We start from the raw sequence: 25083 nt of genomic DNA, 5'->3' as shown, positions 1-25083 counted from the left end.
AGAATTAGGAAATCTTGGTATTTCTGTGTGCTCCCTGTGGATTAACCAGGAGCTGTTCTGCTAAGCACGAAAGCTGAGTCTACTGAATTGTCTCACAATGGGCAGTACTACATGAAACATTGCAAATGTGGAATAATTTTCAGGTATTTGTTTGAAGTGCAGAGGGATTACTTCTGCTAGAACGTTCTCCCCCTTTTTATTTGCACAACTTAAGAATCTTTTCAAAACATAAAAATGTCCTCCACTACAAGGCAACATTCTGCAATGATCCAGTGACTTAGAATGGCCCCGGATCATAGGAAAATATTTTCATAAATAAACCCAATATTTGGTCAACTCGTCACTATGACTTTAAAAATTAAACAAAAGGAATCCAGAATACTAGCATCATCCAGATGGGGGTCAATAGAAGATCAGCTTTCATTCCTACTCATCCTGGATTCAGCTATTTAGGGGATCAACAAGTGATTTACTTTTCAAAGGCCTGCACTACAAGACAAGGTTAGCCGTCCCTGCCTGCAAAATTTAGTCCATGTGTGTTTGTTTCTTTTCTTTTTGGCTCCTTTAGATAAAATGTTTAAAGGGCTGTGTGTTCTTCAACCCAGAGCAGTTTGCACAAATGTGTCCTAAGATCTTAGATGACTCCTAAGGTTCAAACACTTATGATGTTAATGTTTCTTTCCACATGTCTAGTGATCTGCAGATATCCCTTGATGAATAAGAGACAAAATAAAACATGTAATTCTATGTTATGCCACATCTTCAGTGGCCCAGTCCATTTAAATAAGTGCTATGGTTTACCCCAGCTGGCAAAGAAGTACCATGCAGCCGATTGCTCATTCACCCCTCACCCTTCCCCAGTGGGATGGAGAGGAGAAACACACAAAAAGGTAAAATCCATGTGTTGACATAAGAACACTTTAATAATGGAAATAAAATATAATGATTATAATAATGCTATCAATAATAATTTTTTAAATGGTGATGAAAAGGGAGGCAACAAAAAGAGTGAAATAAAACCCAAGAACGACAAGTGATGCACAATACAGTTGCTCCACTGACTAACGTCCAGCCCATTCCTGAGCAGCAACCAGCCCTTCCCAGGCAATTCCCCCAGTTTATATACGGAGCAATATGAGTTCTATCAAAGGAATATAACCCTTTGGCCAGTTCAGGTCAGCTGTCCTGGCAGTGCTCCCTTCTGGCTTGGTGTGCATCTCCTTATTGACAGAGCATGGGAAACTGAAACTCCTTGACTTGAAGTAAGCACTACTTAGTAACAACTAAACATCAATGTGTTATCAACTTTATTCTCATTCTGAAACAAAAAAGCCCAACACTGTACCAGCTACTAGGAACAAAATTAACTTTATTCCAGCTGAAACCATTTAGTCAGGTTTCTGTGGACTTTTTTCCCAACAAACAAAAATTCCACACACAGACTGAAAAAATCTGTTTAAGGCAACACTGAATTACAAGTATAACTGCTTTTCATTAAGACTCATAGAAAACTGCATTTTCTCCAGCAGCACCTCCAAGGCTCGTAGCTGGTGGGGCTGTCCCCGTGGTGATGGGCACTGTGCAGGCACAGGGCACTCACTCCCAGTCTACTCTGTGCAGTGCCTTCCAGTTCGGACTTCCTGCTCTGGTGTGCCTGGTGCTGGGCACACTATTGACATGTGCACCATCCACATTTAGCACAGTGCACAATTAAGACTCATATGGAGTCAGGGGATTATTAAGGTCTGGTGCTCATCATCCCCACTGTCCCAAAAGCACAGGAATCACACTAGGTTTTTTTGACTACATGAAAAATACACACTTTGAACAAGGCACTCCATTGAAAGAACAAAAAGAGAGAAAAAGAAGCCCATGAATGTTTTAAACCAAAACTAACTTAGCATAAAGCTTCAAAGTCATCACTTCATTCCAGAAACATTCTCAAACACCACCTGCAACCCCTTAACTTTAAACATTCCCTAAGAGAAGCAATCAAAAATTAAAAAATGATAGTAAATTAACTTTTATTCCCTAGGACTTATGATAGGCTGGCATTTATAGATCATTTTTACTCTGGGTATCTCAGAACATTTGACAGGATGAGGCAGATACTAGCATTAAAGTAACCACAAACAAACAGAGCAGTTATTAGGAATGTGGTAACAGCTCACATACAGCCGTGAATATTAGAACCATTTTTACTGAGAGAAGGAATGTTGGCTCTAACTCTGCAGTTATTCCTTACTCTTTTTCAAAGAGTGCCACAGGGATTTCTAACTTCCATCTGGACAGTTTTCTTTTAACTGTTTTTGAACACCATGTGTGAGAACACAACAGGATTGTAGACATTAGAGATGGAAAAGACCGATTAGATCATGTAGCCATCCTCCTGCCAGTCGTAGATTTTTCCCCACAGAATAGTTCCTTCCTAGCACTTTGCCCAGTACAGTTTCAAGCATGTTGAGATATTTGGCTTCAACCATCTCCTTTGGAAATTATTCCACAGTGTATGAAGAATGTCGTTAGGACATTTTTCCTGGTAGACACGGCACGCATTTTTCTTTCCTTAATGATTTCCAGCCTATTATTCCTGGTTATGTCCCATTGAGCCAGCCTGAATAACTCATCTTTACACCTTCGAATAAATGGAGACAGATATGTTTCTCTGCACATTGGTCACTATTTGGCCAGACTACACACAATTTTATTGCCAAAATATACAATATGCTTTAAGAAAATAATTTATTCCACCCTTTTAGTCATTGTAGGATTGTTGTCTCCACCCCAGTGAACATTTTTAGATGAGACTCTGAACAAATCTGTTTATTCCTCCTTACCTTCTGGTACCATTTAGTTTATTTTATTTTATATTACAGAGAATGCAAAAGGCATAATAGACTTACAGAAGAAAAATAGCCTTGCAAAGTCAGCACATAAGTAAATATACTACCTAACTCTTCTGAAACAGCAGCTGCTGCCAACACAGTGATATTTGCACAAGCTTTATACTTCCTCCCCTCCCTGTGTCAAAATATACATTTTACCAATGCGTAAGATTTTCAAGATTTTCAGTTTTTTCTTCTCTCCAACAAAAGAGATCCATTAAACTAGCTTTATTTTGACAGATAAGTTTTTTATACAATTTAAACTGTAAGTTATTAGAAATCAGATGCTTTTAAGGCATCTCAGATTTCAAAATACTTCTTCATCCTCATTTCAGCTTCCTTAAATCAGCTGAGCCAATTCTTCCCTTTTTTGTCATCAGTTACTTTCTGCAGTATTTTCTCTCATCTAAATTTCAGAATAACTCATAATATTTTTCATACTACCTTTAGTAATAAGGTTGTACATTGTAATTTCTACTACCATCCCTAAATCACAGACTTTGCAAAGAATAAATATTATCAAATGTATTCATCAAAAAATGTAAACAGAGAAATTAAGAAAGATGTTGGGAAAGAAAAAAATTACACAAGGCATACAGTGACTGAGGAAGAGCAAAGCAAGCGAGGTAAAAGTGTTATGCTCAGTACCAGGAACAAATAGAACATTGTGGCCATTCTGAGCACACACATTTAGGCTTCAAAAAATAAAGCACAAAAACATAAATCCAGAACCTATAATGGAGCAAATACTACTATGCCTTTAGATGTTTTTCCTTGCCAACAAGAACACCTGCTATTGAGGGGGATAGGTCAGAATTATTATTTCTAAATTCATGAACCTGCTCTATCTTTATAGTGTTTCAAGGATCCTAACAGATCCAATCACTGCATTACCAGACCAGAAAGCCAAAACCACACCAAACCTCTATACCACCAAATTCAGGACATTCCTTATTTTATTTATATTGTGTTTATATAAAAAATACATGATGCCTGAAATTAGAGACATTGAAGTAACCCACCAACTTTTCCTCTCCCATGAAGTCATAAGATTGCACTTCTCTAAAGGTGCACAAAGATAAAGAAACAAAGCAGACAGAACTTAATGAAGCCAGTTCAAGTAGCTCTACCAAGGCTCACCAACAAAGACAGGTCTATTACATCAGTTTAATTCTGGCAAAGATATTGATTATGCATCTTTATTACAACAGAATTTACAAGCTAAGAGATGCAATGTTTGAACTATTCATTCCTATTACCTATTAGTCTAGTCTGAATGAGTCTTTCAAATAATCTTTGCAAATATTGGTATGCATAAAGTTTTAACTCTTCTGCTTCCCTTGGAAAAGGCACAGCACTAAGTGCCTTCAATGGTCAAGTAGAGAAACATATAACTCACTTCTCCTATTTTAGTAAAGTGCCCTTTCTAAGAAAAAGGGAAAAAAACTGGTATCCTGAAATATATTGCTCTTTGAAATAAAATAAATAAAATAAAATATCTCCAGTGTTTCAGAGTGTTTCTAATAATTTTTTTCCTTTGCTCCCTATTAAGTAGAGATCTGGCCATGCAGGGAATAAGTCTGCAATGCACACCTCAAGGACTCACATTGTACTTTATGTCATCAGTGACCTGAAGTCTTAACTTGTCAGTGTTGCTACTACTACTGTTTCCATCACTTTATGATCAGCTGAAGTTTATGGAAGCAGGACTATAAGATGAAACAGTTTCAAATGACAGCTGGAATAGAAACCACAACCTCTTCTGGTCACACCTCCAATGTGCAACCTCCAATGCACAGTTTCTAAAAAAAAACAACAACTTATTCTCCTCTTTTTTACCATTTTAGCCTGACTACAGTTCTCTATATGACAGCTGTTATTAACAATTAGCAGTTTGACTTTTTAACTGACTACTCTCTTGTCTAAAGGATACAGTGAGGAGGAAGGAAGATCTAAAGTTTCATTATCAGATCTTAAAGAACCAGACTTACAAAAGAGTTGAAAACCTTTTTTCATACCCCCAAAACAAGAAAAACAAATCAAGTTGTCACATATTTTTATGAAGTTCCAGTAGAATGCACTACAATGTATTTTAAGCAGATACAGAGCTGATAAAATTTTAATAGTCAGTGGAAGGGGAAAGAAGTTGAAAAGGTTGTATCTGAACACTAACAATGCTTAAAACATAGAAAGAATTACATTAGAAATAAAGAAAAAAAATCAGCCAGTATACAGCCAATATATTAGGAAACTAATATCTTGTATACTGATTTAGAGAACTATTACAACAGACTCAGTGAAGACACTAGTGAAGTTAGCTCTGGATTATGAGGCGAGAATCTTTATCATACTTCTACTGAAATCAGTGGGAGGACAATTTTGACACAATTCTTGAAGGATAAATTTAGATCCTGTACTTAGCCAGTAGAACCTTGTGCCAACAGAACCCAGTTTTAAATATGCTTCTGAGATATGCATGCCTTAAAATAGTTTTATACATACAAAGACGAAGAACCCAACCTTTCCAAAGAGACAGTTTTCCTGTCCAGATTAAAACAAACAAACAAACAAACAAACATGGATTTTGAAGATGTTTCCCCATTTGTCCCATGCTCACAAAGAGACCACAAACCAGGGCAGCACTGGGAACCATGACACAACTTTCTCATGTGGACCTGCAAGAGATCCTAATCCCGGGCTAAAGCGATTGCTATCTCTAGACAGCATTAGCAGCATAATCTGCATGCAACCATGAGGATGAGAAGTATTTTCTGAAGACACTTAATACAAAATAATACTATAAGGACTTGGTTCATCAACTTCTACTTAATGGGTCCTGACTGTAAGCTGCAAGTAAATGCTGTAGGCCAATAATATGAAGAAGACAGCACTAAGTTGGCATGCAGCCCATCTGGAAAAGATCAAGAGGAAGCATCTTTTGGGGGCAAGACTGCAAACAAGCCACTAAAATCTGGCCCTAATGCTGTGCCCGAAGATTCTTCATTTGCCATGTCAGAACAGCATTAAAATCACTGCTCTCTCTCCCTAGGGTTTACAGACCAAGCAATTTTCAAAATATTACTCAGTTTGTTAATTTGTTCACAGTGCAGATGAATGTTAACATCAGGCAACACCCAAATACCTAAAAACAAAACTGGAGTTGTCTGCCAATAACAGCTAGTAAACAGACATCTCTAAAGAGGACAGTTCAGGCATGCTGCTTTCCCTTCCACCTCCCTATGTCCCACCAACACTCCTTGAAACTCCTGCCAACTCTATTGCATTGCACAGCAACAGCATAGTGCCTGCCAATTTCTAGAGAGCCGAGCATACTTCTCCATTTAGTGTTTTGTCTGAAAGCCAACAATGCAGTCAGGACATATAAAAATACCCCAAAGACTTGATGAGTTAGGTACTGAAAGATGGAAATAACAAAGCATAGCATTAAAGGTTTTTTTCCCAAGAGACCTAACTTCTCCACATTTCTAGCAAGTACCCACTTTAAACATGATTGGTACAGAGCATTCCTTGGGCTTCACAAATACATTAAGGACTAGAAAGTTAAATGTATTCTTTCCCTCTGATACAGGATATCCCTCAATCTGTAACTGACACTAGCCACCATTCAGATAAACCACTAACACCAAAAAAGCCATCTCTATTCATACTAGTCAGCTATATGTTATCATATTAACTCTCTGTCTTGGCCTTACCTTTTTCTCAAGAATAAAATCCCCTAAGCAGCTACAGTTCCTTCAGAATCAAACTCTTCCTTTTCTTCTTTATAGTTATAATCAGTCTTACACCAAAAACTTAAAGATGAAAATAAATTATAGACATTTCTAAAAGGTAAATAATTCCTTGAGGAAAATAACATACTTGGCAGAAAGGGATTGAAGAAAACAACACAGAAGTAGGTCAGAATTGCCCACTGATAAGCAAAAAGCCATGCTGTGTTTAAAAAGAAGGATCGAAGAGATACATAATCTGCCCACAATATAATTTTTGTTTTTTCTTCCCAGGCTGACTAGCTATCTAGCTTTATAAAAGAGAACTAACATTTTGGTTGTGAAGCAAGAATCTTGTCTTCTCCATTATATTCTCCAGTAGCACCTACCTGGATCTGCATACTCTGTGTTCACAATAGAATTTGGATGAAAATTTCGGCTTCTAGTATGTAGTCAAATCCTGCCTTAGTTCCCAGTTGAAAATTAAACAGATTGATTGACAGTTTTTGCTCATCACTGACATTCATCAGGAAAATAAAGAATTCTCAAAAAGTTACATTAGTTAATTTTTAGACCAGATTGTAAAATCCTCAAGATTTTCCCACAAAAATAAGGTTTCCTCACCTTCTAATTCTAGGTATTTTGGAGAAGAATTCAACAATAGAAATGACCTGTAATGGTTTTGTTTTCAGAACATTAATTTTATGTTTCTGCTGTCCTCTGTCCACAAATTGAGAAGTCTTTCCTGCTCTATATTATTTCTTACAAGAGACTAAATACTCAGAGATCAATAGTCAGTAACTTTTAAGAATAGACAATTATCACCCACATTCTTCAGTTGTTACAAACCAGACAAATCTCTGTTTTCTTTTGATAAGAAATCTTATATTCCTCACTTCATTATTTCCTTTTTAATTAATGAAAAAGCAACAGAACTGCTTAATGACAACTAGTTTTTCCCTAACAGGAAGAAAGAGATGGAGGCTAAAGGAATGTGAGTAACTGTATAAAAATGCAGCTTTATGAAAGAAGTTAAATTAAAAGGACCCCTGTACCATACCCAAGAAAGCTGCTTCTCCAAGCTGTTTCTCAAAAGCATACTCCTAAATCCTAAAAATACTCCTGTTATACATATCTGTAGTGCAATTAAACAACAACAACAAAACAGAATACTGTACATATAGCAAAGAAAAGCAACTTATAGCAACAAGGGTACAAACTGGTGACTGAAACTGCAACAAAGACACAGACAACTTGTCCAATATGAGGCAATATGAGGTAAACTGCTAATGAAGACTTACCTCCAGAAACTGGGGCATCCATGAAAACTGCTCCCGTTTTTTCAGCAGCTTTGGCTAATTCTTTTGAAACTGCTGGATCTATAGTGCTGGAATCTATTAGCAATGAGCCTTTCTTCACTTTCCTAAAATAAAGATTTATTATTATAATTATTATTTTCAGAAGATATTTGCAACTATTACCATGGCACTGGCTTCCATCAGCATGACAAATGTGCAGATATTTTTTGGTACACTAGTAAACATGAAGTTTTAAACCTTATTGAGCAAGATCTGCTCAGTATGCATACTGAAGCTTTGAACTACTCAAAGCCCAATAACAGCTGAACACAAAGACCAATGTTTTTCTAAACACTATTAAAAAAATACACAAAAAGGTCACACTAGGAAAATCTTCCATTACACAAGTTGAGCACTATATAATACAGAGATCACCTAAGATGCATTCTAAGCAACTGTTGATGCAGCATAAAATTTAATATATAAAGATAAAATATTATTTTTATATATACAGTATCTTAAGTTCTTAAATCAGAATGGTCTGATTGCATTCTTTTAATCATTCTACATTTTGTTCTCCATAAAGACCATAACTAAAACCAAAAAAGCCCACTGAAGATTTGAAGTGAAGCATGGAGAAAAATGTTTTCCCACTGATAGCCAGTACATTTAGGCAGATCTGTATTTCAAACTGTAGATTACAGAAAGCTCTTTATTTGATTAAAAAACATGATAACATTTTTGAAATTTAAAAAATGTTAACTTTTTCAATGCCCTCTACAACAAAAAAAGCTGGTTTTTATTCCTCTTTCCATTGAACTGCACCATGATTTCATGTCCACCTGACCAGCAATCACCATGAAATCGAACACCAGAATTTTTCAGTCATAAAAACATGTCCCATTTAAAGCAACTCATGACAGATAAAGAGATCCACTGCACCTTGCATGCTGTTGGCAGTACAGTGGATTTCACTTAATTGAATTACCCAGATTGCTGGAAATAGTCTTTCAACATATACATACATTGTGACCCTACTGGAATTCCAGAGTCAGCACAGTGCCACATACACAAAACTCATCCCTTGTGCTGCTGCAGTTAGTTTGAACACATGCAAACAAAAACCAATGCAGCAGGTAAGGTACTACATCATCTCCCCTTGATGTTCAGAAGAAGGCAGAGTGGCACAGGCTCCTTGGTAACACAGTGGGATGACTAACTCAACCTTTAAACACTTCACATTATTGAGGTTTTCTTCTGCAAAGCTTTAAAAGCTTCAGAAAATTATGAAAATCAAACCAGTCAGCAAGGACCAGCTCACTCAGAGCCACAATTACTCACTACTGCCAAATTACACTTCTCTTAATACAGAGGCTGATAAACTACAGCAGCAGAGGACTGCTTTCCACATGCTCTGTTTCCTGCTGGATTTCCCACTTCTATGTACTCAAGAGATTTACTGCTGTACTGTACCAGTACGTACTGCCAATTGTTCTTCAAACCACTGCCATCATGGGTGCAGTTCTCCCACAGCTCTTTCCTGAGCTTTGTGGGGCTGATCCTATTACCCATCTTCCCTGAAGGGTCTAAGCTATAGCTACTTAGATCTGCTCACTCCTGCCTTCTGAGGAATTAAACTACAGACAATAAGGGAAAGAATCAACTATTATTCTTATATAGTAAGAACAATAGAAATCCCCCCTTCCACTTCCATTTCCTTATCATTTCATCCTAATATTGTACAATCAATACTTTAAAAGGTAATAATTTCATACTTTTTGTAATAATTTTTGATCATAATTTTTTTATAATCTACTGTACTTTTGTCTTCTATATGTTTTTTCCTTTACCTTATTAACATGGATAGTTCTTAAAAGACTACATGATCCTCAGAGGTATCCAGTAGCCTCAGTCAGCTTGCCAGAAGCAGTGCATGTGTAGCTCAAACAGATTTTTAAACTATATATATTTTTTGATTTGGCAAGTTCAAAAACTCTGAGCATTAGAATTCTGCAGACTGTGGATTTAAGGCTCAGTGGAAATCCCTCCACAAAAGTTAAAAAACACTGCTTCACATTAAAAATCTTAAGGTATTTTTTTCTGTAATAAACAGATAATAAGAGTAGAAATCAAGAAAGTCTTGTCAGCTATTCTATGTTAACATTTAACAACATAAGACATAATGGTGTCTATTCAGAACATTTAATTTATAGGACTTCAAGGTAAAGAAAATAGTATTTGAGCAACAAATACTATTTGTTGCTCAAAAAATAGTTGCCAGCAAATATTCTAGATGTACTTGAGTGTAGTACATCACATTATGGCAAAAGAACCATGAAACTGAAAAGGCAGATAATAGTTAAATTGTCTGAAATGCACAAAAATTATTATTCTACTGAAAATAAAATAAATACTTAAGCCAAAAGCCATTCAAAAGCAGCACTGTATGAGAGAACTTATATAATTAGAAATATCAATAGTGACAGAACAGAGAACATTGAATTAAGTGCCCTGAAGGCACAGGAAGAGTTACAACAGCAATCATCAGACAAACCTTGAGTACGAGTGGAAATTCTCCAAACTACAAAAAGTCTTACTTTAGAATTCCATTTGCTCCTGTGTAAACTTCTTTTGCATGGGGACTAGAAGGCAGCATGGTAATAATTCTGTCTGCTCTTTCTGCTACGTCTGCTGGAGATTCTGTTACCTTTTAAAGAAAAAAAACCCCAAACAATATAAGCTTACACACTTCTGAAAAAGAAATGTTTGATGAGTTTGCTTTTAGTATGCACTGGTCACAACTAAGCTAGGTAAAAAATTAAAATACAAGAAAAACTGCTCTCCTAATGAAAATATTAGTTATTTGGACCCAGCAACAGAAAAAAAAATAAAAATGAAAAGGATCTCCTATCATGGAAGTTCCTCCACAACATCTGCTAAAGGGAATATGCTTTCATCCCATCAACTCATTCATGGACCTTCAATTGACTACAAACCCTGCATCTATAGAAAATATTGCTCTACAATGTTTCTAAGGAGGGACAACATGAGAGGATTACAAAAATATCACTTTTTTCCTTGTCTTATATACAGCATTAAAAGAGACAAAGACTGAGGAAAAAAGAAAACATTACTCGATGCACCTCTGAGCCTCACCTTAAAAGAAATCAGATAAACTAACTGATATTTCTCAAAATATTACAACTGGCATTTTTAAAATGGAAAATTATCAGTTCAAGCATCCTTCATTAAAAAGATCTGAACAATTTTCAAAATATATTATTAGGCATTAGTTGTTAAATAATCATACCTAACTTGGAAGGTATATTACCATTCTGAAGTCACTTTCAGAGGTAGGCACTATAGTATTTAAGATACATACACAACAAATGAAATATTGACAGCTAAGTTGTGAGTTTCACTTGGAAGGCATTTACCAGTAAGATTTCTGTCCAGATCTGAATTAATTAATATTTTAAAATTGCATTGTTAACATGTTCATAGCCCAGAGACAATAGCAACAAACATACAGCTTATTATTTTATCTTTACTCCACAAGGATCAAATCTAATTTCAGTCCTTTGTAATTAATGCTGAATTACACCTTGAAGAACTTCAGGCTAAACAGCATAAGAAACTTCTTGATTTTTATTTGACTTCTGAACAAAGAAGAGAAGACTGCATATAGTGACTGAACAAGGCTCTTGCGGGAAAAACACTAAGAAACTGGCATGGATGGAACTGAGAAACATGCAGATTTTGTTTTGAAAGAATAAGTTAATATCACACAAAACGCCTGGCATACCACACAGTTACAAAAGAAAACATGTTCTAGTCTAAAGGACAAAAGTTAGCAGGAATAAATGAGGCAATTATAAGCAGTAAACCTTCTATATCTGATTAGCTGATTTTATGACTTGCCTCCCTGGAGACGAGAGAACCTATCTCTTTAAAAAGAAGTTCTGAGTATGTCTGGTTTGGTTCAGTCTCAAGGTGTATTATTAGATGTGGAGAGAAGAAATGTGAAATTGGTACCTGAATCTATATACGTCTTCTTATTTGAAACTATGATCTCCAGTATTTTTAGATGCTTGGAGGGTATCAGCTGAATATTCAGTGGTCCATTTGCATTTTTCAACCAGAAGTTGAAAAATATACTACATTGGGCACACAGCTGAAACAGTACATCAGCCTCAGATTTCTACTTGGCTACATAGACAGAAGATAGCTGGGTTTTGATTACAGTTTTAAATAATTCTTAAGCTAAACAGGTACAAAGAAGACACAGTACAGTGGTCATCTAAACAGAAATTAATTTATTCCATCCAAATCTTTCAAAATAGTAATATGCCTTTTACATGAAGAAAATTAGATTAAAAATGTATACAGACTGAGACAGTACTTCTACAACCATACAAAGGAAAAACTTTCTGCCATCTTGAAGTAAGTAGCAAAACAAAGTGGGGAATTAAAAGTGGGAATGGACACCCTTGGCCTTTTGGTACTGTTAACAAATATGAATAATAATGCCTGAAAAAATATACCTACCTGGTTCAATAAGCAGCATATAAAACCTTTATTTTATTTGGGACTTTCTGTCTCAGAAACAAAGCTGAATGATTTGAAGACTATTACAAAACATTAAGCATTTGAAATCATTAAGAATATGTGCATAAATTTAAAAAACAGACCAAACACTAATTGTTGATTACCAACATAGACTGTACTAGCTCAGAGTAGCAGCCCACCAAGGCTAGTACATGTTCTGATACTTGTTTAGTTCAAGCAAACTTTTGCAGTATGCAACTGGACAGGAGACTTTTCTGAATACTGCTAGTTGCCAGTACTGGCCTTCAATATGTGCATCTGCTTGTATTTGTTCCAAACTGCTTCCCTATTTTGTTTTACTTATATTTACAGTAAGTCAATTAATTATTGTTGGCCTGAAATGGCATTCTTACTGTACACTAAAGAAAGCTCTATTTTTATGATGCTTTATGCATCAGGTGACTCCAGTAACATTCTCAATGTTCTAAATCTGTGATAAGATTTAGATACAAAGACCTGTAAACTGAAGTCTGACACACAGTCACTCCACTGTGTGAGCCTTCCAACTTTCTCTGAATTTCAGCCCAAGAGGTTACATATGCTCATGCTCAGCCAGTTTTCCTCTTACTATTCACCTTTAGCAGGTGGGTGGCCACTTTCTGACATGTCCCACATCCCAGTTGTTTACTTCAGTGGCTAAGGAAAGGGGAGTCGCAGATTGTGCAGATTTGTGGTCAAGCATCCTGCATCCGCCATATACCTTGGTGGCAGCACTTCCTTAAACAATGGACATTTGACTAAGTTTACTGTCTCCTGGGGTCATTTCACCCCTGCAACACTCCTGATGGTTTTACCCTTACAGCCAGACCAAAGAGAAAGCAGCCCTTAGAGCCCAATGTTCCTTCTACAGCAGTTTCTACAAGGCCCCGTGGACCCACAAGTTTTCAACCTCTGAAAAAAGTGCTGGAGTAGGATTTACACCTATAGATCAAGAAGAGGAAGTTATGTTCATATATTTTCTTTCAGCGTGTTTTATTTGTATTTAAGCCTAGCCACGTACTCTCTCAGTGTTTTATGTACTTAAAACATACTTTGGACTTGATTTTTAAAGGCATTACAGTTCACCTTTATTATCACATGTTATGTCTTGCAGTGAATGCCAAGGATTCTATCATAAAGGCAAAAAGCTATCAACATGGACAGCCACAGAAAAGAGATCCCACTGCAGAACACAAATTAAAAATACAACCAACAGTTCAAAACAGTCTCTTCCATTTGCCCAGTCTTACTCAAGACACGTTTGGTTCATGCCTGAGGGTCTTGGCTGCTTTAACAAAATAGGAACAGGAGCTACGAAGAGAGGTGAAAAGCTTACTTTCCCACTTAAGGCCAAGATTCTGTAATTATTCAAGGGGAGCTGCAATTAATTACTAACAGGTGTGTGGTATCATTTTATCTTTTAGGAATCTTGATGTTACCTCATTATTTAAAACAGCTGCAATTAGTTTCAACAGTTTAGACTTTCAAGGCACACAGTTCCTCTATCTAGACCTACCTACAGTTTCCTTGCCACTGCTGCAAAATTCCCTTCTATCCTCTACATTGTTACATGAGAGGTTTATTTTTGCATTGCACTTCTTTTTTTCTGTGTTTTAAGCACGTATCCATCTGCCCACAACTGTCTAAATTGTGACAGCTTTGAAGTATGTCAAAACCATTCAAATGTGTTACAGACACATAGAAATGACACAACCATCTGAGTAAATGGGGTTCTGAGGGTATTAACAGATTAAGAAAAGTAACAGGATTGGCTGGAACAGGGCCAAGGTTTTGCAGGGTATATTGCAGGAAGGTAAAGCTCCCTAATATAATCAATTTCCTTCCCTCCTTTTTCCTTTTCATTCCTTCCTCTTCTCTCAGCATATCCTTCCTTACCTCCAAGAGAATAAGCACTTAAATAATTAGATTTTTCCCCTGCCCCTGAGGACTACACCTTGAAGCAGCAGGAAAGCTCATATGTCCCTATAACCCTTACAGCTATGCCAGCAGGAATTTTTAACTAGGGTCATTTAACCTGAAAAGGTCAAAGCAGGAACCAGATGAAAAGCAGCCCACTGGCCATCCAGACCTGGGGGAGAAGGAAGCAGGAGAAAGCAGGAGGTGATAGAACAGGCCATCAACCTCCTCTCATAAAAAGCGGAGGAAAAAAAGACAGCTAGAGGAGTCTGACAAGGTAGCAATTCCGGCTAACAGCAGGAAAATTACTCGGCATAGAATCATACCTTTGCTCTAACTGAAACGTCACAAATTCAGATAGTATTCATTGTGCTGTTTCAGTTCTGACTGTGATCTTAACCAAGAAAAAACCCAGATTATTTAGTTGCATTGCAGGCAGGAACCATCCAACACACAGAGTTATTGCTGAAATAAAGAAATTTATTACTGTACCTGAGCACCCAAGTCTTGAAATTCTTTGCAAGCTTCTGGGAAGACATCATACACAATAACTGGATATCCATGTTTTACCAGGTTTTTTGCCATTGGATTTCCCATGTTACCCAGCCCAACGAATCCAACTGGGGTTTTGGAAGCCATAGTCCTAGAACACACTGATTTCAAAACAATAAATATCAATACATTTGTATTTTAGACTAATGTATAACAATGATATACTAAAAGCAACCACATAATCTTTTTTTTCCAATTATTTTAACAATAATTGAATAACAATATTTTTTCAATTATTTTAACAGCCTTATCCTTAAAAACAGTGCAAATGTGAATCCTATTTTACATAATTTAAACTTTAAACTATAGAACACATTGGGACACAAATACCATTCCACTTTGATTTTTCTACATATCAAAGATAATTATTGTAATTAGGAAAATGTGGGCATTTCAAAAAATCACAGTACTTAAAGCTAAGATCCGATAAGAGCTCAAATGTATACTAAAAATATCCAGGATTGTTTGTGTTTTATTATGTGTCTAAATTTTAAACTGGATATGTGAAGAACAATTTTATATATATTTTACAGACTCTTTATTTGCAACTTTGCTTGCAGCCGTGGGATGTAGCACGTGCTCTCTAGAAATGTACAGAGGCTGCCACTTTACTTCATACAGCCCCTCACAGATTCTTCTGATCCTGCAATCAGATACAAGTCTAAAGGTGAACATCTCCACAGCAAATCATGGCAAATCCTTTAAGCCATGCAACCACAGTTTAAATACTGAAAATTAAAATAAAATATAGTATTAAAAAATTGTGAAGTCTTTACAGGAATAACCTCTATATTCTATTTATCACACTACCAAGACAGAACTATAAAGCCTAACCTACAACCTGTGGAAAACACTACAGTTTCAGTCAGTTACCTTCTCCCAGAAGTTAGTGAGCATCAAATTCTGGATAGGAGCAGCATTGCAGGCATTCATCTACTGCAATCACTATCTCATCACTCTAAACACTCCAAATCCAAAGGCAACACAATTTGACAGTGACTAGATTTCTTTGCCAATCACATAAAATACTTTCTCCTTTACGACAAAGGAAAAAGTTATGCAGAATAAACACCAAAGTATGTGTCAACTAAGCAGACAGAAACAAAGCTAACTACAGAAATACTCTAGCTCTAAAGTGCACATACAGAAAATGTGCCTAAGCTGGATCGAGACTCTAAGAGGTCTCAACGCTTAGCAAAGAATCCTCTCTAGGCCAATAACACTTGATTAATCATTTTAAAGTCTTTCTGACTTTAAGCTCCTTCTTAGCCAGCAATGGTCATGCTCTTTCATCTGCAGCACTGTTTTGGAAGTGCCACATTTAATAAATCAGGTTTGTTGAGAGAACTTTGGTCTGAGACAGTTTCCACAGATGCCTGCAGCAATTACACAGCTAGAGAAGTAGCACAATTTAAAATAAATCTGCGCTGGGAAAATGCTTAGTGAAAACTGAGATAAGTCAGGAAAAGAGCCCATTGCTTTTTTAAGAAGTGCTACATGTCAAAACCAGGGAACAAATGAACAAAGAGCCTAAACCAGCATCATCAGCCATAACAATCATCTTAGAATCTTCTTCTCATTGTTTCTATGAGTCAGTCTCCCCCAATCCCTCATTTGCACTAATCTAAAATTGCTCCTTCAGTTAGCCCAAAGCTTCCCACTTCCTGAGGAGCTTCAAGCCCTTGTTTTAAGCATCTTTTGTTTCTCTAGCCCTTGATACCAGTAGATCTTATTTACCTTGACTTCAGTAAAGTTTTCAGAACAGTCTCCTCTCTTATCCCAGTAGCCAAATGAAGAAAGTATGGACTGGATGGAACTGCAAAACCGCTTGAAGGAAAAAATACTGTCTGGAGTGCTGGGCTCAAATAAGAGTGATCAGTAGTTCAAAGACTAGCAACAGTCTAGTTACACATGATGTGGTCAATACTGAAGCTGTTTAAAAGTTTCATCAAAGACTGATGATTAAAGCTAAGCACCCTCAGCAACATCATGTGTGACACCAAACTGGGGAGACTCTGAAAAATGGCACGGCAAGGCTGCTATTCAGAAGGACTGGAGAAACAGGCCTCAAGCAGTTCAACAAAGACAAATTTATGTCCTGTACTTGGGTCAGGGGGTGTCATTACAGGCTGCCGACTGGCTTGACAGCTGGCAGCTCTGCAGAACCTATGGATTCCCATCAACTGGAAGATGAGCAGGAGTCAGTAGTGCATCCTTCAGGAAAAAGGTTAATGACATTCTGCACTGCATTAGCAAGAGTAGATGCAGGAGATCAAAAAAAACCAGTCATTCTTCTATACAGCAAATACACAAAAGATGTGATGAAACTGCAGATGATCCAGCAAACATCAAATAATAAATATGACCAAGGAGCAGGAGAACACGGTCTATGAGCAGAGGCTAAGAGAACTGTCTTTGCAGAGCTTGGGAGAAGCAAAGGTTGTGGTCTTCTACTATCTATGGAGTGGGAAGAAAGAAGAGTTACAGAGCAAATGAAGCTGAACTCTTCACAGATGTGCACTCCAATGGGACATGGGGCAATGGCCAAAAGCTGCAATAAAGAAAAATTCTGGCTTGAAATAAGAAAAGCATCCCTGATGTGGAAAAAAGGTTCTTCACTGTAACAGGCAATGCAGAGAAGCTATGGAAGCTCCATCCTCCTAGCAACCTTAGAACACCACGAGCAACCTAAGATAGCTTTAAAGTTTTAAGGCTTTTGGAAGCCTTGCTTCCAAACCTCCATTTTCTTTGTTTCTATGAATTCCAAGTAATTTTATCAGAAGAATAATTCTGACTACTATACTAGGATCATTCTTGTAGATTCCTCACTTTTATCCGGATCTCTTCTATTCTCACGCTATCTGATGGACATCTAACCATCATCTCAAACTCAGCATGTTTAGAAAATTTTCTTGAAACCTTTTTCTGCTATCAGTGCTGACACCAGCAGTGATGCCTGTCATAACAGCCTAAAAGACCCATCCATGATCTGCTTGAATCTCACTGATTCATCCATCACATCTGAGATCTCAGCTGCTTCAGAACTGGTCACCTGCCTCAACAGACATAATTTTGCCTTGATCTTCGTGCTGGGAATTGAGAAGGACATTTCGTCCATGCTACTTTCACTCCTCTGCAACATGCCTGCTTTTTCTCTACAATGTTACATAAGACTGCTTTGCTTTGATGACTTTTCATGACTGTCATCACATCTTAATATTAAGATTTCAGCTGGTAATTAGACTGCAGTGATGTGCCTATTGCCAACATGCACTTACATTGCGCCTCTAAGGCAGCTCTTCACAAGGTAAATATCCATGAAATGATTCTTCTACTATAAGGCCTCCCTTAAAAATTCTCATTTTGCAGTATCCCCAAAAACGCATGGCAAAAGTTAGGCTGTGATACAAGACAACTTGCTGACCAGTACTATTAAATGTTGTGTCATTGTATTCTATTATTTCTCCTTTTGTCTGCCTCTTTTGATTTTTTTTTTTGGTCTCAGATCATGAATCAGAGACCACTTTCTGTTATGTGCTAAAACATATTCAAATCCATGGGAAATGTGACTGTTAGAGAAATAGTTCAAATCCTGAGTCAGTTTCTTACTTTATTTTGGTTTAACTTTTCACAGCCCAGCATTATATAAGACACTTCAAAATTAAATAATTTGATTAACAGTTTTGAAAAATCTTCAGACCTCCAGGTACTCAAAAATAGGAAAACTGGTTTAGAAGACTGATTAAATTAGTTCACAGATCTAACAGAGATTATTTCAATTAAATTTGAACCGACCACATTTAGATGCATGGCATATTTTAAATGACTGCTTAAGACAGTGGGGATTTGCCAAAAAGAGGATGCTTTAAAAGACAAGAACATTCATGTTTTCCCATTAGATGAATTTCCACAGGTGATTTCACAGAATGTGATGTCCAGCTCACATATGTTGTCACTTTTTAGTATCTGATATGTAGCACAAACTCAGTTTTGACATAACTGTGTAAGTCAAACATCTAAGGACTGATATTCTGAAAATCCACATCATGTATGCTAACTAATCCCATCAACCGTATAAGCATTTGCTGAAACTGTCCCTGTGGTATTGGGCCCATTTTACTTTGACCATAAAATCCACAGGAACCTGCTGCAATCACATGGCTGGAAAAATGCCCAGTCCACACTTAACTTCTAAGAGAGGGCAGAACATCAGAAGAGGAGCAACAGAACCTACTTTTAAAATAATCACTGATACCATGTGCAACTAATTCTCCTACACTGGGAACAGAACCAGCAATACAGATTAATCTGTAAATCAAGCTAATTGTGAGCAAAACCAGCTACAGCTATACCGACTCCAAAGAAATTGGGCTTTTCCCAGAAGATTCTTCATTATTCTCTTCAGGGAATATGTGCTTGCAGATCTCATGCCTATGAAAAGTCAATTGATGAGGAGAACCAATTATGACATTCTCACCAAATTTGAGGCTTATGGTCAATACAGATAAAATACAGATTTTTTGCTTTGAAAAGTCAGCCTACAATAGAAAAACTTTACCTAATGTGCAGTTTCACAATAATTTTACCTTAAAAACAATTTAATTTTAAAAAATCAGCAAGAGTTTATGGATCTCTTGAATGTCTCTTGAACAAAATGCAACTGTTAGAACAGTAACTTCAGAGACACACAGATTGCAATCCAGTCTTTAGAATACCTAGCCTGTCAATGACCTAAAGCTTGTCTTTTCAAGCTTTATATAAAGATACTGAAAGCAGTTTTCTTTTTACTGAATGATGACAAGTTTAGATAATTTCAGATGTTTACATTTCATTTTACACTATCTCCTAAAGTAACGAGTCTTACAGTTTCAAGAATGAATTCCAGCTCCAGTGCTGCCCTGATTTCACTGCAAATACTTGACTGCACAAACACTATAATATGCAGAATTGAGGACATCTCTTTGTAATCAAACAAAAATGGACTAATAGCTGGGTAGAACCACAGACAGCAGACCTGGAAAAAATCCAATGTGCTTGCACTCTAACTGGCCAAGAACAAGACTGAGAAACAAGTACCTCCCAAAATATAATTTCAACTATATTAATTCTTGGCTTTATAAAATTTATTTTAAATCATATTCACCAAATGGCACAAGGGTGAGAGTCCACACAGCCCCGTCCCACAAGAGCTTCCTAATCAGAGCGGTTGCAGCTCATATTAATATCCTGATCTCTCTGGATCAGTGAATATTAATGACCTTGATCTCTCTGGATCCTCTTTTCCAATATGTGAGATTTAACAGGATCATGGGAAGATCCTCAGAGTAAGCTTAGCTACTGAAGTTGCTGGTTTTGCTTGGGGTTTTATGAGAAAATTAAGTCACTTGACAAGGTGAAACATAATGACAATTCAATATGAGTCACTAAATGAAAGATTTTCTCACTGATTTAGCATCTGAAGTCCTGGTATAAGCATAAGAGAAGACATCATCCCTTTTCTCCTTCCTACTTTGAAAGAAAAGATCAGTGTAAGCTTCTGTGTTTTGTGGACTTCGGTATGTAATTTATAAAACCCCTACTGAAACTAGATCCTGGGAATGAACTAGATGAAGAAATAGAGAAGTTAGAGAGGCCAGCTGTACATAGGTAGAATCCTTCTGCTCCTAGAACTTTTGCCAATTTAAGGTTTAAATTGTCCCATGGTCACTGACATTCAAAGGTTGTGCAGTGATTTGAAGAAGTGCATTCTCTGCCAAAACAATAATTTAAGAAGATTACAATACTCTAAATTTGGCCAGCCTTACATTGAAAACATCCCACTTGCTTTTTCTTGCCTCTGTAAAGGTCTACTGATCAAAACCAGAGATACTATCTTGTAACACTCAGAGTCTTCTTATACATAATATTTCTTATCTGTACCTATACCTCATTAAATGTTTGCTAATACATTACAGAGAAAACCATATAGTAAGTACTTTTGATCTAAAAAGAATTTAAAGTGTATACTTGATTCCTTAACTAAGTAATGTGCTGGACTTCTGAGCAGCAGATTGTCTGTCACAATCCTTGCTTAGTAATCAAAGCTTCTCTGCACCAGAGCATAGAGTCATTCAACCGCTCAAGCAGAGCTCCTGCACCAGAAAAAGTACTGTTAAACCAGCAAAAATACTATTTAATTATTAAGTGAATGGGTCCCCTCCACTCCAACAAAACTGCTTGTAAGGACATTTTTGTTCTCTAGAATGGTACTGTCTTCTTTGATGAACAGCTCCCTCAGCTGATGAATCTCCATCCACCAGACAATCTTCTTTTCTCATAATTCATTAACCTCCTCTTTCCTCTCCTCCAGAAGTCCCCAGGAGGGATTTTTCCATATCCATCGAAAATATATTTTTAAGTAAGGTCATATAAACCCTCTCTGTGAAGCACCTTTGTCAGTGCCCACCATTTGCAGAACACAAGACTACATAGTCTCTGTCCAGCTGACTATACAAACACATACACATCCAAGAAGCTCCTCCAATATCTGCCCTCAGCTCTTTATTTTCCTCCTAGACAATTTAACAATGTCTAGTATAAACATACAGAAAAAACAAACCATCATGGTCTGCACCAGCTGCAAAGAGCAACTGACCAAGTGACCAAGGAGCATTCAGCTGGAGAAGGGAGACAGCCCGCTTGCTAACCGAGCTGTGGTGTTGGACAGCTCTGAGCTGGCACAACTCCTTCACCAGGATGGCATTTCACTCAGGACAGATGATGAAATCGCTACTCAAAACCCAGCTGTCAGACTAAAGACAAGAATGGCAAACTTAGTAAACGCATTAGAGATGGGGAAGCCGACATATAACTAAGCAATAGAGCTTAGCAGTTAAGAAGGCTTAATGCTTAGACCTTCATCCCATAAACATTTCCCGGAGTCAAGAGTACTTTCAGCACAGTCACTACTGACTAAGTCAGAGCTTAAATGCTGAGGGTGAAATTCTGTTCTGTGGAAGCTTCTTGGAAGAGTCACGATTTCTTCTTACAGTTTTTTGCTCAAGTCTTCATGTAAAGACAACCTGTATTTTTCACCTTTAAGGACCAGTGCTGGTTTACTTTTCATACCTATGCTTACCACCAAGAAACAAGATCCCCTACATTGCCCTACATTAAACAAGATCATTTGGAAATTGACCATGACAGTGGATTTCAAAGCTCTTACAGAAATACCTGACAGTTACCATGCACAGAAAGTTCATAAATCCTTGAAAGCTATTGCTTTCAATTGTGGTATCACAAAAGGTACTAAACACATAAACAGATCCCCTGTACTCAACTTCACTAGCATGAGACCAACATGCCTTCTGCACCTGAGCTATTACTTAGGACAACATCAGAACCACAGATACCAAAAAAAAAAAAAAATTAGTGGAAAAGAGACAGCAGAGCAAAAGAGCACTGCAAGATAACATCAAAATCGTAAAACGTTTTTCATTAATTAGTTTAAGTGAGGTTTAAAGGGCAGTTACAAAGTTTTTAAAGTTACCTACTTAAAAGAAATTTAGTAATTCCTGAAACACTTCCTTAAGTGTCAAGATTTTAGAACCATATATCATTTAAAAGACTCTTATTTCTTCTACTTTGCTAGTTAAAAACCTTCACCTATGTGTTGGGAGCCTAACCACAGAGTGACATACACAACCAACAGACTGCAATCAAAATGACACTGAAAAGACTACTGAAGGTTTATTTTTAATCATTTACTTGAGCAATTAAATTACTTAGGAATAGCTGTGTGATTTTTCAGGACTCTGGAAAGGGAAAATGCCTGGGTCCAGTTCTACAAATACATTCTTCCTTTGCTTGCACCAGCAGGACGTCTGCAGTGCCTGCTCCTTCCACCGCCCATGGACCGACCACAGGTGAGCACCCGTGCCTGCAGAGCCGACACAGGAGGAAGTGCCGCTGATCTACCTTCGGTTTAAAGAAAATAATCGGATGCAGTGACCGAGAGAGCCGAGCAGCCCAAACCTGGGTAACAGGTACCGCAGACATGTCACTGCTGCCACAGGAGGCTTCTGTGGGCTCTGATGATTTCCAGGCACGCTATTTTAAGCAAATGAGTGAAAACGTTTATTAAGCCAAGCCGCTCCGAGGCTGCGGTGGAGCCCTGAATAAGGCGGCAGCGGTAGCGCGCCGTGCCACCGTGGCCCGTCACTGGGCACGCCGCACAGCGAGGCGGCTCCGCAGCTGCACCGGGCTCGGAGGGCCCGCGGCCGCCAAGGGCAGCGCGGCAGCTGCGCGCCCCGGGAGAGGCCCGGCCTTTCCCCGCCCGGCCGGCCGAGCGGGGCCGCTGGCGCGGAGGGAAGGGGTAGCTCCTTACCCATCACCCGCCGGTGCCAGCGCCACCAGCCCGCAGGTCCCCTGCGCACCACCGCCGCGGCCATGCTGCGCCCCCGTGCCGAGTGACCTCCGGCCCGCCGCCGCCCGCCGCCACCGCCCGCGCGCCGCGAGCGGCAGCCGCCGCAGCCAACCACGGACGGCGCTCGGCGGGGCACAGCCAATGGGAGTGCGCAGCGTCCTCCCTGCGGGCGGCCGGCCCCGCCCACCGCCCCGTGACGGATGGGGCCGGAGCGCGGGGCGGGACGGGGGCCGGGCCGGCGCTGGAGCTCCTCATTGGGGCGGTGGGACACTGTATCCCGCTGCACGCGGCTCCGGGAAGGCGTTTCTTTCCAGCCCTGCTTGCCTGTGCCTGCCCGCTGCCGCTTCGTCTTCTTGCTTTGCTGCCGGGGGAGGAGGCTTGGCTGAAGCGGCGGAGTAACGGAGCGCCGGCGTTTTGGCGGAGACAGCTTGTGTTGCGAGACGGGGCCCTCGGGGCGATGGAAAAAGCCGCCTTGCACTGTTTCGCTGAGTCAGGTGGCAAACTGAGAGTTGGCGCTTGTTGAGGGTTGGAATTAGGTGATCTTCAGGTCCCCTTCCAACCCAAACCATTCTGTGATCCTATGACTGGGTTCATCGTTGTGTATCCCAGCTGGGAGCCAAGCGCCCCCAAAGCCACCGTGGGGAGAAAGTACAACGAGAGGCTCCCGGGTCCAGATAAGGATGAGGAGAGAGCTATCACCAGTAACTGTCTTGGGCAAAACAGGCTCAACTTGGGGAAATTAATTTGTTATCAATGGCATTAAAGTAGGATAATGAGAAAGAAAAACTAAGTCTGAAAACATTTCGTCCCCACCCCTTCCTTCCTCCCGGGCTCAACTTCACTCCCGATTTTTCTACCTCCTCCTCCCTCCCTCAGTGGTTTGGGGAACGGAGTGTGCAATCGCTTCATCCCATGCTGTCTCTGCCGCTTCTGCCTCCTCCGGGGGAGAACTCCTCACACTCTTCCCCTGCTGCAGCGTGAGCTTCCTCCCATGGGAGACATTCCTTCCTGGTCTTCTGCAGGATGAGGCCTTCCCCTGGGCTGCAGCTCTTCACAAACTGCTCCAGTGCAGGATCCCATCCATGGGGTGCAGCCCCTCGGGAACAGACTGTTCCAGCGTGGGTCTCCCTGAGGGGTCACAGATCCTGCCAGCACAGGCTTCCTGCTGGATGTGCCCAGAGGCCTTTGGGAAGTGTTCTCCGTGAGCTGCAGGTGGATCTCTTCTCCACTGTGGACCTCTATGGGCTACAGGGGGACAGCTTGTCCCAGCAGGGTCACCATGGGCTGCAGGGGCATCTATTCACAGAAGCCAGCCCTGTAGCATCACTGCCAAAATTTTGCCATGCAAACCCAGTACAATTGTGCCCAGAGCGCATTTCCCAACGGCCTAACACAGTGTTTATCAACATCATTAAAATGTGGAGACCCTGCTGGCAACTCTGGGAGAGCTTTGGGAAGCACATCAAGCTCTGATGGAGCAGGCTGGAGGCAGGCGAGTACTGCCTTCCCAAAGCAAAGCTTCAGCTCCAGTTCTGCAACTGCCATGTTCATCTCTTTGGAACAAAGTAGTTAATTTCTTTTCCTGACAGAAAAGCTTGCCTTGCTTTATTGTGCCAGGATGCTGGGTACTCCCTCAGTCATTAGGTTACTCTTGTTAGGTCAGAGCTTTTTTTGTAGCTGTAGTATCATTTACAGATTCTGGGAGTGTAGTC

General features: G+C 39.1%; 1 protein-coding gene across 1 annotated transcript in view; it reads right to left on the bottom strand.

The window, feature by feature from the left end:
- The window catches only part of HIBADH (3-hydroxyisobutyrate dehydrogenase), an 86981-nt gene extending 63513 nt beyond the window's left edge, over window positions 1–23468 (bottom strand). Inside the window, exons 1-4 of the mRNA XM_039711303.1 lie at window positions 23333–23468; window positions 14908–15068; window positions 10509–10618; window positions 7915–8036 (exon numbers count right to left, since the gene is read on the bottom strand). Of these exons, the coding sequence (XP_039567237.1) occupies window positions 7915–8036; window positions 10509–10618; window positions 14908–15068; window positions 23333–23396 (457 nt within the window). The 5' untranslated portion in view covers window positions 23397–23468. The remainder of the gene's footprint in view (window positions 1–7914; window positions 8037–10508; window positions 10619–14907; window positions 15069–23332) is intronic.
- Window positions 23469–25083: the final 1615 nt, after the last annotated feature.

The sequence above is a fragment of the Passer montanus genome, unplaced genomic scaffold, assembly GCF_014805655.1.
Source record: "Passer montanus isolate IOZ18808 unplaced genomic scaffold, ASM1480565v1 scaffold10, whole genome shotgun sequence".
NCBI lineage: Eukaryota > Metazoa > Chordata > Aves > Passeriformes > Passeridae > Passer > Passer montanus.
The sequence above is the reverse complement of the archived record's forward strand: the minus strand, read 5'-3'. Positions and strand labels throughout refer to the sequence as shown.